The sequence below is a fragment of the Uloborus diversus genome, chromosome 6 (assembly GCF_026930045.1).
Source record: "Uloborus diversus isolate 005 chromosome 6, Udiv.v.3.1, whole genome shotgun sequence".
In the NCBI taxonomy this organism is placed as follows: Eukaryota; Metazoa; Arthropoda; class Arachnida; order Araneae; family Uloboridae; genus Uloborus; species Uloborus diversus.
Window position 1 is genome coordinate 78,400,475 of NC_072736.1, and position 13,152 is coordinate 78,413,626.

At 36.7% G+C, this 13,152-nt stretch overlaps 1 protein-coding gene across 1 annotated transcript in view; it reads left to right on the plus strand.

Moving 5' to 3' along the window:
- The first annotated feature begins 614 nt into the window (after positions 1-614).
- The window catches only part of LOC129225299 (uncharacterized), a 29,669-nt gene continuing 17,131 nt past the window's right edge, over positions 615-13,152 (plus strand). Inside the window, exons 1-3 of the mRNA XM_054859889.1 lie at positions 615-694; positions 10,773-10,911; positions 12,147-12,289. Of these exons, the coding sequence (XP_054715864.1) occupies positions 661-694; positions 10,773-10,911; positions 12,147-12,289 (316 nt within the window). The 5' untranslated portion in view covers positions 615-660. The remainder of the gene's footprint in view (positions 695-10,772; positions 10,912-12,146; positions 12,290-13,152) is intronic.

Here is a 13,152-nt window from a genome sequence, read left to right on the forward strand (position 1 = left end):
AAACACATACACACACACGCATACATACAGACACTTACACATACACACACAATTACCCACACACTCATGCCTGCACACAGACACAAACACATATGCCTACACACACATACACATTCCCCACCACACACAAACACACATACCCCCCCCACCCACACATAAACATACATGCCTATACACACACACACACACACACACTTACACTCGTGATTGCGAAAAACATAATTTGAATTCAAGATGTCAAAATTAAAATTAGTCTTTTTTTTTTTTCAATGTCTCTTCAAAAAAGTTAGTTTGCAGAACCTCTTTTTCTTCTCCTTTTTCTTGGGGAAAATGAATTCCTTGCGCGCGAAACAACATTTTTTAAAATCTAACTAAATTCCTCGATTGCCACAAAAGGTTTTAATAGTGATGTAACAACACATTTATATCATCTGCATATGGCATGGTTTCTGCGATATTCCCACAAGCTTTGAGGGAACAAAATAATGTGTTTTTGATTAATATATTTTGATAAAACAGATGATTATTTCAACTGCATCTGCAGAAAAGATAACAGATATATTGACATTGATTTTATTGAAGAAAAAAGATAAAATTCATTCTCACTGTTTAAATGCAAGAGCTTGGGTCAATAACATTTACTTATTAACGCTTTTCAAAATGGTGAAAATGATTTTCGTCATCGTAGTTTCGGGTAAGAATTCGACTTCTTCTTTACTTCGTTGTGCGAAATAGATACAATTGTATTCACAAATTATTTTATTGTGAACTTTTAGCTAAAATTCCGATTATAATCATCTTTGAATCAACCTCTTTGATCACCATAAAAAACAAATTTGGCCATTTTTACTTACACTAGAGAATTGCTCGTCAAGGTATGACGGGTGGAAATTGCTTCTGCATTTGAACGAAGCAATTACTTGTTTAATGATATTTTGATAGTTAAAATTTTAACCCTAACACCAGTGGATCAACCCTAAACTCCAGTAGATAGCGTTCATTGTTGACCACTTTTTCGTTTCTTCATTCCCCTGAAATGACATAGTCTTACCAGTAAAACCGTTAAGATACCGGATCCAGTTCAGCCTCGTCAAAATAAAGCATTTCCCTGCATGTCAACATTACCAAAACACATTATCAAATTATAATGCCGTGGAGCGAGTTTCATTGTTGATCACGTCAGGAGCGTTACTCGATCATTCGCTATTATATATATGATGATTCAGAACGTTGAACTTTCTCGTAAGCAAACAAGGTTCATTCATGAAATATGAATGAAAATCTACGAGCGTTTTACATGTTTACTCTGGTTCTCCAAAAAGTGGGGGGGACAAGGGAGATCATTGTGACCTCCAATCAACTTCCTGATTTTGCCAATTTTCTATGACAATTTGGAAAATTTAGAGACAGCAGAACAATATTGCAATTTCTTGAATGCCTATGGTTCGTAAAATAAAATGTGTGCATGCCTGCATTGCATCATTTGATAACATTCGAGGTTCTCCCCTTCAAAAAATTAAGTTAGAATATTACTGTATACCTGCGTTTTTAATAGCCTATATTTAGAACTTGGGGATGATGCAAACAACTTCCCGGAATCCACAGCATTTTTTATTCCGTCCAGCAGAGTTAGGTTTCCCTTTCCATCCATCTTGGGAGATGGAGTGCCCTCAAAAAGCATGTTACCTGCCGTACTGCAAAACTATCATACGAAACCAGGGATAGAATGTGTGAAAAACATTTAAAATAAGATCATGGGAATTTGGGAAGCTCTTTGTGAACTGTCTGAAGTATCCGTTTCTGATGGAGTAATCTGATGAAGCAAAGAACTTTCGGCCGAGGCTACAGTTTTTCAGTAATGAATAATGTCTGGTATGACACCTTACACAATGTGAATGTAGTCAGAAAAACTGAGGACAACACTCCTCTACGGAACAGAATTCTTTAATTTAAATTAGTGATGCACTGATAAGCAAATTAGCTGAATACTGATTACCGATTAATCGACTGCTGATAATCGGCCGATTAATCGGCTCAGCTGATTAATGATCACTTTTTTTTAACTGCTATTTCTCCATCACTTTTTTTTTCTCTATTTTATTTCGACAAGAAATATTTATTAGTTTATTTTTGAGAGATGATTTGCCTCTCTCCTCTTTCCTAATTTTCCCGAACCCATAATTTCTTCCATTTTCTTTGAGCCAGTTTTCTAATTATTATTGATGTATTTACATAACGTTAACTAGACATGAAATTTTCAAAATATTAAGGGGACAGCCAGTGGTCAACATGCTAATTTAGGAGCGCTTTTATTTTAAATTTATTTTTTAATTAATAGTAGCAATTTTGTCCAAGACTTCCTTTATGAAAATTATAAGATTATCTAAAAGAATTATTCTAAAGGGGGATAAGTGTCGACGCGTGAAAAATGTTGCAACAATGTATATAGTATGTAGGGAGCTTTTGATAAGGTCCCTACTGAGACTATTAACGATTCTCTCGCACACAAGGGAATTGATCCCATGATATGTACCTGGGTTAATAGTCTGCTAACAACCTGTATGGCAAAAGCTTGCATGCTGGGCAGAACTATGATGGTGGGTAACTGCCGTGGCTGCCCACAAGGGGGCGTTCTCTCCCCTTTGCTTTGGTGCCTGATGGTTGATGAAGTTCTGGAAAGAATTCGTCGCAAAGGTCTGCACTGCATTGGCTATGCGGACGACATAACCGTTGTTATTAGGGGTAGGTTCCATGAAACTGCTACAAATCTCATGGGGTCTGCCCTTAAGGAAATTGAAAAGTGGTGTTTGGAGGCAGGTCTTACGGTCAATCCGAATAAGACTTATTTGGTTCCCTTCACTCGTAAACGTCTCAAAGACTTGAAGATAATTAAGTTCTTTGGTTCGCCTCTTGCCTACTCCAGTGAGGTCAAGTACCTGGGTGTGATCTTTGACAAAACTTAGACATGGAATTCTCACCTTAAGCAAATTACTGATAAGGCCAAGAGAATCTTTTGGTCTTGTAGACGAGCAATTGGTATTAATTGGGGCTTTTCTCCAAAAATCGCTCACTGGGTTTATACTAGAGTAATTGTACCTACGGTTACGTATGGGGCGATTGTCTGGTGGGGTAAAACCTGTACCATTACGGCTGAGGGTTGCCTCGCCAAAGTACAAAGGATGGCTACTATTACTATCACTAGTGCCATGAAAACTACTCCTTCCCATAGCCTTGATCTACTTCTTGGCCTTCTTCCGTTGCATAAGCAAGTGGAAATGGAGGCGATTCTGTGTGCATACCGCCTCAAGCTCATGGGTCTCTGGAAGTCCCCTCGTTACCTGTCTCTGTACGATAAACTGAGTGCAAAGACTAGTAAGCATCCTTACTTTATGATGCCTTCTGACTGGATGTTAAAACAATTCAGCTTCAATGCCAATTATAACATTGTGTTTCCGTCCAGAGAGCAATGGAAGGATGTACAGGATATCATTGGCAATGCACACGAAATCTGGTTTACAGATGGTTCCAAGACTTCGTCTGGAACTGGTTCTGGTGCATATTGCAGCAGCAATAACACTAATCTGTGATTCTCTTTAGGGAAGCTAGCTACTGTCTACCAGGCAGAAACTTTAGCCATATTGGCTTGTGTAAACAACTGGCTAGATCGAGGCCTAAGCAGGAAGGTTATCAGAATATTCTCCGATAGCCAAGCTGTGTTGAAAGCTCTCAATCGTAACTGTTTTACTACCAAAACAGTTTAGGAGTGCCATAATGCACTGGTAAGACTAGCTGGCAGTAATAGGGTCTCCCTTTACTGGGTACCTGGTCACCGTGACATTTTAGGTAACGAATTGGCAGATCAGTTAGCTAAACAGGGCTCCAATGTACCGTTTATGGAACCCGAGCCTGTCCTCTGCCTGCCCTACAATGCAGTAAGGACCACTGCAAAGAACCTTCTTATGGATGAATCTTATGGCCTGTGACTTCAGTCCGAGTCTCAAAGACAGGCCAAGACTCTGAACCAGCAGCCTCCCTGGCTCAGGTCCAAGGAACTGCTTAACTTGACAAGAATGAGATCAAGAAGTCTGTTGGGTTACTAACTGGACACTGCTCTCTTAATAGGCACCTTAATCTGATGGGTGTTATCGACAACCCTTCGTGTAGAGGATGTCATATGGCTGATGAAAGCTCAATTCATGTGCTATGTGAATGTGACTTCTACTCTGCACAAAGATTTGAGCACTTGGGATACCACTATGTAGATCCCTGGGAACTGCCTAGAAATTCTGTTAGGCAACTGCTGAGATTTATTTCTGTTACTGGGCTCCTTTAGTAGTCTAAGCGGGGATTGTACAATAGACCTGCGGTCTCGGTGCTCGCGCTGTTTTCAAGCGCCCCCCCCCCCCTTTTCACTTCATACTTTATATAGTATGTATGCGTATAATTCCTCAAAACAGAAAAAGAAATTTTTAAAAACATTGCTTCGGCTATCAGTTTGAAATAACAATAATGATCTTAATAATACTGATAATAACAATAATAATAATACAGCATGTAAATATTTTTTAACCAAAAAATATTTAATAAGAATAGCTTTCTTGTTTAATCAAAAAGTAATAGTTTAGGGAGTAAATTGTAAAGTGTATGATGTAATCCTATATATAGCTACAAAAAACAAAATGACTGAACAAAAATAAATGTTGAGACATCAAAAGCTGGTGCAAAGTTATAGTAATCTAAATTTAGAAAATGATCCTGACTTTCTTTAAGAAGCAAAACAAGCATTAGGAACATTTTCTTTTTCATGGGAGAGAGTTAATGGGAGATTGCAGTGGGATCATGCATACACATTTGTTTATTTCTGCTATATTTCTAACCTTTAAAAATAAATTTAAATAACATTCATGACCTAAAAACAAAATGTTGCTATAATTGGCAAAGTGGCTGATTATGACCGACTAATCGGTACCGCCGGTCAATCGGTGCATCCCTAGTTTAAAGAATGAATAGTGACACTGATCACTAAATGGATTATCATGCAAACGGATACGAAAAACCCCCAAAACATGATTAAAACGAAACAAAGATTTCAGTTTATTTTTACCCTTTTTTTTTCAATTTTTATTAATTATTTATCCACTGCGAAAATACTCGCGCCTTGTAAGACTTATACTAGGTTTATCTAAATTTATCAAAATCTCTCAAAGATTTTTTTTTTGTTTTGTTTTGTTTTACATCTTGCGGCTCGTTTTAATAATCGCGGATCATAGAACAAAGAAACTAGGTGTTTTTCTAAACTTATCAAAACATTTCAAAGATTTATTCAGTAAATTATTAGATTTATTCAGTCCCATTAGCCAGGGCTAAAGCAGAAATACATGAAATACACCGCCAGCTTAGTCATTTCCAGCCGAGGACTGCAGTTTCATGCTTATTAGCACTCATCAGCCCGGCATAGGAAAGTGACTGAGCTGGAGATGGAAAACCTCTTATGGAAGCCAAGAGGGCCAAACTAACTGGTAGCTAATGTAGAATTAGTACAGACCAGCCGAGTGACCGAAACAATGGTTCGGTTTTACTCGAAAATTGATGGCAAGGCATGGTATATTCAGTAAATTACCGCCCATTAGCCAGGGCTTAAGGAGAAATACATGAAATACACCGCCAGCTCAGTAATTTCCAGCCGAGGACAGCAGTTTCGTGCTTATTAGCACTCATCAGCCTGGCATAAGAAAGTGACTGAGCTGGAGATGGAAAACCTCTTATGGAAGCCAAGAGGGCCAAACAAACTGGTAGCTAATGTAGAATTAGTACAGACCAGCAGAGTGATCGAAGCAGTGGTTCGGTTCTACTCGAAAATTGATGGCAAAGCATGGTATATTCAGTAAATTACCTCCCATTAGCCAGGGCTAAAGCAGAAATATATGAAATACACCGCTGAGCTGCCGGTGTATTTCATGTCATGGCGGTGTTTTTCATGTGCCAGTCTTTTGGTCGCCAAGTTGGCGACCAAAAGACTGGCTATATATCGCCAAGTGTCCGCCAAGTTGTAACACCATTTGAGTTTACATCGAAATTAACAATTATTTCTCCCCAAAAAGGGGTAAAAGATCCTTTTAGAAACACCCAAATGCAACCAAAAGGGGTGGAGGTTCACAACTAGACCCCTCTAAGAGGTTACGTACCAAATTTCAACTTTCTAGGACATACCGTTCTTGAGTTATGCGACATACATCCGCACATACGCACATCCGCACATACGCACATCCGCACATACGCACATCCGCACATACGCACATACGCACATACATACATACGTACATACAGACTTCACGAGAAAAGACGTTGTAATTAACTCGTCAAAAGGGTTATTTCGAGTGTCTATACGTTCTTAGGCACTTATCCAAGTGTGGTCGAGTCGAAAAAAAAACTCAACATTCATTCGGGGGTGAGCAAAATGGAAATTAAGGTCGATTTTTGAGTGAAAATTTTTTCGCGAATACAATACTTTCTTTTTTGTAAAAGGAAGTAAAAAATCAAACATGCTAGCTTTCTTGAGAAATAAATAAATACCTTCATGCTGAGGAGCAACTGCAGAAAAACAAAGTATTTATATCACAAATATACTGATCCATTTTGTCTTGTTTGTTTTGTTAATAGCTATTTTGCTATTTAAGCTGTCTGCTGTTTATTCTTGTTTCTTTTACTGGATGTCTTTACATCCAAAAGCTCACATCTTTTGCATTGAAAAGGGAAATCCTTGAAACCCCGAAACATATGTACGCAGTAATCTGTAGCCCGGTCAATTTAGACATAAAAATAGTGATCAAATAACAAAAATTCCGGGAAAGCTAAATTTTTGTAGGGATCTTGGGCTTACTATTACAAATAAGGTGCCAAAAGTCCCCATCGATCCCATGTGCGCTAAAAAAGTTATTCGGGGTCAAAGGTCAAAATTTTAGGTTTTTTTAATTTTTCTCAAAAACGGTAAGTTTTATCGAAAAGTACCGCAGACCAAAGTTGTAGATCTCAAAATTCCTATAAAAATGTTCCTTATCATTTTTTTTCTCCAAGACCAAACCTTCCCAGATATTGCGTACTCTCAAAAGACAGCCAGTCATTTAGAGAATCGCCTCTACTTGCATGGCCTTGAATAACATCTGGCTATTCTAGTCCGTGTGGCATCGTTCACGTACCCAAAGGGGCCGGACCTACTATGGGCATGGGCGCACCCCTCAATATCGCGGAGCCCCCCCCCCCCTAAGAAGCAAAAGTCCCCCTCCAAAAACTGAGAAAAATACCCCTCAAAACAGCCCCCCTTTAAATGTGTTTTGAGCTCTCAAACTGTAACCACATTTCATACAATAAAACATAGTTTGGCTGGCGAGTCGCATTATTATCTTGACTTCTGACAATGTTTGGCCTTAGTGATACAGTGTGAGTAAGATTTCTGGACTCTAATCTGACTCTAAATCTCTCTTGGTTAGACAACAAACTGTGTTTGACGCTTCTTTGTCTAATTTTACGCATCGTCTCACTGCTTTAGTATAACGTGAGGTATTGGAAATCATATAATTCAGTAGTTACGCCCTCAAGCACCATTTCTTTTAAAGTATTATCTGATATTCTTTTTTAAGAAGATGATCCGAGCTTTCCCGCTTCTGCTTATCAAAGAACTCAAGTTGAAATCTGAAATTGTAAATTTTCGCTATACAATCGAATTTTTTAAACTTGCCAACGTACTATGTTTAGAACATCAGCTCTTGTTCTGTAAACTGGTTACTTTGAGAATCTAAAAAATATAACACTAGGCATTGCGGATGACCATCATCAGAGAACTTGTTTCAAGACGGATTACGACGATCAGTTCGAAGATGGACAATGAAACATGTATAATTCCAGATTTCAATTTTGAAGCAGAGAGACTGCTATAAGCTCATCGATAAGCAGAACTGGTAAAACTCGGCAGCTCCCTCTTTCAAAAAGTGGACTTCCGATAAAACTTTGAAAGAAATTGCTTGGTGGCGTACCTACTGAGTAGTATGGTTTTCAAAACTTCACGTCATACTAAAGCAGTGATACGATAGGTAAAATAAGAAAAAAAAGTGTCAGGTACTCAAAACCTCACGTGTCATACTAATGCAGTGAGACAATAGGTAATATAAGAAAAATAAATGTCAGGTAGTTTGCTGCCTAACCAAAATGGATGGATTTATTCGAGTCAGATTAGAATCTAGAAATATTAAGCCACAATACCATCAAGCCACAATTTCAATTAAGACTGAAAATTATGAGAAGTAAAATAGTTCAACTCGCATGCCAAACTTATGTTTTATTGTAATCAATGTGGTTGCAGTTTGAAGGCTCAAAACCCATTAAAATTTATTTAGCAACGTCTTTTGTTTCAAAGGGTGACTGATGTGGGCTGTTGCAAGCCACATTATTTTAAAATTTTTATACTTAACCTTTGTTCTCTATCATAGGTAAATTTGACATTTTGAGCCAAAGTTATCTGCTAAGTGGAGAATTAAACATTTTTTTACTAGATAAGAAATGCTTTTATTATTTTTTTTTCGTATGTATGTAAGAATTAATTAATATGAAAACAAACTTTTACAAATCATAACTTCTAATTTTTTTTCTCTAAGTACGGAGCAACACGATGTTATTCAATTCTGACTATAGTGGTCAAATTCAAGACTCAACGCATGTGTGGAACTTTAAAATACAGTTTATTATTAAAATGATCTTATGCAATGTGTAATCTACACAAAAAGCCTGCTCTTAAAAGCGATAACATTAAATTTCTCAAATTTTGATATTTGATGAAATTATTATAACTTTTTCCAGTTTTTACGCATTTATGGTCAACTTCGAGGCGCGAGCGACACCTCAAGATATTTTTTGCGGTCGAAATCCTTTTGTTGAACCAAATATCTCTACAAAAGGCAACTTTTCCGGGCTATTACTTAGCGTTTATCAGATTTTGATTTTTTTCAATCCACCCTAATGAGCATGGTCAGTAATTCAAAAGTAAGTCCACCTCGAACAAGAGCGGGATTAAGTGAATCTGAATCCAGCTTTTGTTGTAAAAAACACTGCTTATTTTGTGGCGAGGAAGCGGATGAAGAGACTGAAAAGAACAAAACGCAGAATTATCGCAGAAAAATTTAAAGTTTCCACACTTACATTCAAAGAATCACTTTTAAAATTAGCTAAAGATCGTTCTGAGGTGTGTCAAAAGCTGCTCTTGCACGTTTTAATTTTGAGTATGATTTAGTCGCTGCTTTATGAATTTTTCTTTCATTATTCTGCATTTTCTTCTTCTCAGCCTCCTCATCCGCTTTACAGCCACAAAATAAGCAGTGTTTTTAAAAACAAAAGATGGATTCAAATTCACTTAATCGCGCTACAGTACGAGGAGGACTTACTTTTGAAGTACTGGCCTCTTTATCCTCACGTTGCTGCAGAGATTGAATTTTTCCGGGTGTATGATTTTCTGCAATTCACGCGAATTGTAACGGACTTTTGACTTCTTAAATAATTAGCATTCTTATAACTTCTCCCGAGACATGCATCGATTAAAGTTGGCATTCCATAACTGCCCAGCACAACAGTTTCACCTTCAGTCAAAAGTTTATTGCAAATAAAGCGAAATTGTTACATTTTTCTTAAACATTGATCAGCACAAACAGCAGTAGACGCTTGTGATAAATACGTTTATTCACTCGAACTGCACGTTTAACTCAAAAAGAAGCAGGTACGTCAGGAGTGCCCTCCCCCCCCTAGGAGGGGTCATGGCCCAGACTGCGCCATCGAAATTTTTAGGGGGATTGTTTTGAGGAATATTTTTCATTTGGGGGGAGGCATGCTTTTTGGGGGGGGGATTTCCGCGAAAATGAGGGGGTGCGCCTTTGCTCTTAGCGGGTTGGGCACCCCTGGGTACGTGAACGATGCCACACGGACTAGAATAGCCAGATGTTATTCAAGGCCACGCGAGTAGAGGGGATTCTGTAAATGGCTGGCTGTCTTTTGAGAGTACGCAATATCTGGGAAGGTTTGGTCTTGGAGAAAAAAAATGATAAGGACCATTTTTATAGAGAATTTTGAGATCTACAACTTTGGTCTGCGGTACTTTTCGATAAAACTTACCGTTTTTGAGAAAAATCCAAAAAACCTAAAATTTTGTCCTTTGACCCCGAATAACTTTTTTAGCGCACATGGGATCGATGGGGACTTTTGGCAACTTATTTGTAACAGTAAACCCAAGGTCCCTACAAAAATTTAGCTTTCCCGGAATTTTTGTTATTTCAATTGTCTAAATTGACCGGACTAATGGCCCCACTTAATTCTTAAAGGCCGTGACAGTCGCTGAAACTCAGAGGAACAAAGAGGCCGCTACAAGGAACCCCCTATTTCCATTACGTTGCCATTGATTGGTGGATGCAGGGGTTCCGTTTAGCGCCTCTTGCGGTCAAAACGGGCGAAGTCCAATCAAAAATAAGCAAACTTTGAAACGTTGACATTAAGTGGTGAATGCTTGAGCGGATCATGATTGCCTCGGTTTAACACAGAAATTGTCAAGGCCCGTTAAGCGTCAGCGTCATCTAGTGGTGCCATGCGTAAACTATCAATGAATGTACGAATTTTAGGAGCGAAAAAAAAGCCTCTATCAGCTAAAATAATTTAATTATTCCAGCATGCATTGTGTTTTACATGCTCTTTTTACCCATGTAATATTTTTTCAAGTATTGGCAACACGTTTTTTCTAGTATTAGGCTGTGCAGTAGCATCTCCAGTTTGCACCAATGAAGAATCCCAGAAATGCGTGCCCGAAGATACCTCAACCGCGTTCCTAGAAATGGAGCGTCCGTGGACATATGATGGATATACTTTAGATGCGGAATGCCCGTAAGATGATACTGTTCACCAAATTTGAGATTTTTTTTTGTAATTTAAATGAAACTATGGGATTAATGTATAAGCAAAACGTGCTTGATTGATGTATCAAAACCCAAATGGTCCTTCACGAACCATTTCTGCAAAAGACTCACTTCTCATAGAAGTCACACTAATTTGAATATCGGTAAGGCTTCCTAATCTGCTTCTGACAGTTTATTCGCAAACAGTTCACCATAAAGACTTAAGTTTATGGGGCCCCTCATCTACTTTTGCATCACTTAAGTGTACTTAAATGTTTGGACTTGTTTCTCAAATGCAACAAATTCCCTCCTTCTTATTCAGATATTTTAAAATAATTTTCATAAACCGAGCTTGATATGAAATGAGCGAAGAAACGCAAATTGGTTAACGTGACGTGTTCTGATGAAAGAAATGAAGTTTTTTCTTGGAGTCCACTGTTTAGAGACTAGAAGAAACTGGGAAACTTGATCCAGATTTTGTTTTTTATTTTTATATATTTTTTTAATTTTATTTTATTTTTTTTATTTATTTATATATTTTTAAGTTAAAACGAAATAAAATATATATGTATAAATAGTTTGTTATTTTAAACATTATTATGAATAAAAATAATAGCATAAGTCTTAAGTAGAAATGGTACAAAAGAATTATATGACCCCCTTCATGAACGTAAGAAGACTCATGGATATTGAAATCAAAAACGCAGGTTTGATGGCGGGTTTTTTTTTTTTTTTTTTTTTTTTTGATAAATGAAACTTGAAGTAAAAGTACAAAATGTTCACTCTTTATATAAAGTGCTGCATATATTTCTAGTTAATCTTACCCCACGTCGGCAGAAAAGCAGAAGTCGAATTCAAAACTTGATCAGCACAGACCTAAGCAATATTTCAGTTATTTTTTTTTTAAGTAACAAATCATTGGACGTAAATGTTATTAGCATTTTAGTTATTAATAAAAACTATTTAGTAGACCAAAGTATTATATATTTTAGCTATTCATTAGGTTTAAAAAAGAAAAAACATATCTGGCCTTCATATTCACAATATTAGAGTTATTGTTGAAATAAAATCAAATCATTAGGCCTAAATTACAGTAGTTTAGCTATTCATAAATGAAAATTCATTGAAGAAATATGAAATTAGTGTTTGGGTCAAGTCTCCCACGGCTCTATAATTTTAACTTTATTACAAAGGATGTTAAAATGTTCACTTCTCTTTTTTCAGTGATAAGCTTTCAATCATAGAGTGTGGACTTGCTTTTTCACAAAGATGTTATAATACTTCACTAGGAGCTGGTTTGACAGGTTTTCAGAGCTTAAAAGATCTCTATGATAAATTATGTGACAAATCGAGTGCATTTAGAACTGGTATGTAACCTGAATTCAATTTTATTCTTCGTAAATCTAAAAATCGCTTTTAAACTAGTTTAACCCTTGTGATTGAACAATGTCAGTTCATGTTAAAATAATTTTTGCAAAACATATGAAAATAATATACTAAAACATTTAAGTAAACTTTTGTGTACTTCTTCAATATTTACATAAATCATATTTATTGTGTGTTGTATTTCCTCAAGTATGTGATAAAAACTAAAATACTTATTTAAGATTAACGTCAAACGTTTTCTTATTTAATCGATTCGTTTAAATTTGCTAATGCAAGCACTGTTGGTTAAATTGCTTCTGAACGTTTTAAGTAGTTCATAAAGACGATTTTTAATATAAATGATCAAATTATGTTTGAAATAGCAGCTATAGGAGACTGCCGCCAATAAATCTCTGGTTTTGAACATCACCCAAAGCATTTGTGGGAGTTCAAGGAATCACTGTAGAAACAAGCCGACGAAAAAGGAAGAAATTAATAATGGGAAATTTACAAAAATTTTAAGCTTAATGCTGAAGACATTACTTTTCCTTTTTCTTCTATTTTAAGCTCCCCGTGCAAATTTGAGGCTGTAAAATCGTTTTATATGTTTAAGTAAGGAAAAGGACGCCAATGCCGACGTGGTACATTTTACTAAGATAACAAAAAAATCCTGAAAAACTCTCAAGTAATAGCAGTACCAGTATCATCTCTTTGTCAAACTTTTTGCACAATGAGCCATTTTAAGTTTCAGTAGTGGCAACCTCTTTGTTTTAGCATGTATTTTATGTAATTTTATCACTGTCTTTTTCTCTTGAAAACATCTTTTATATGAACTACTAGCAAAAATACCCTTCAATAATTGTGA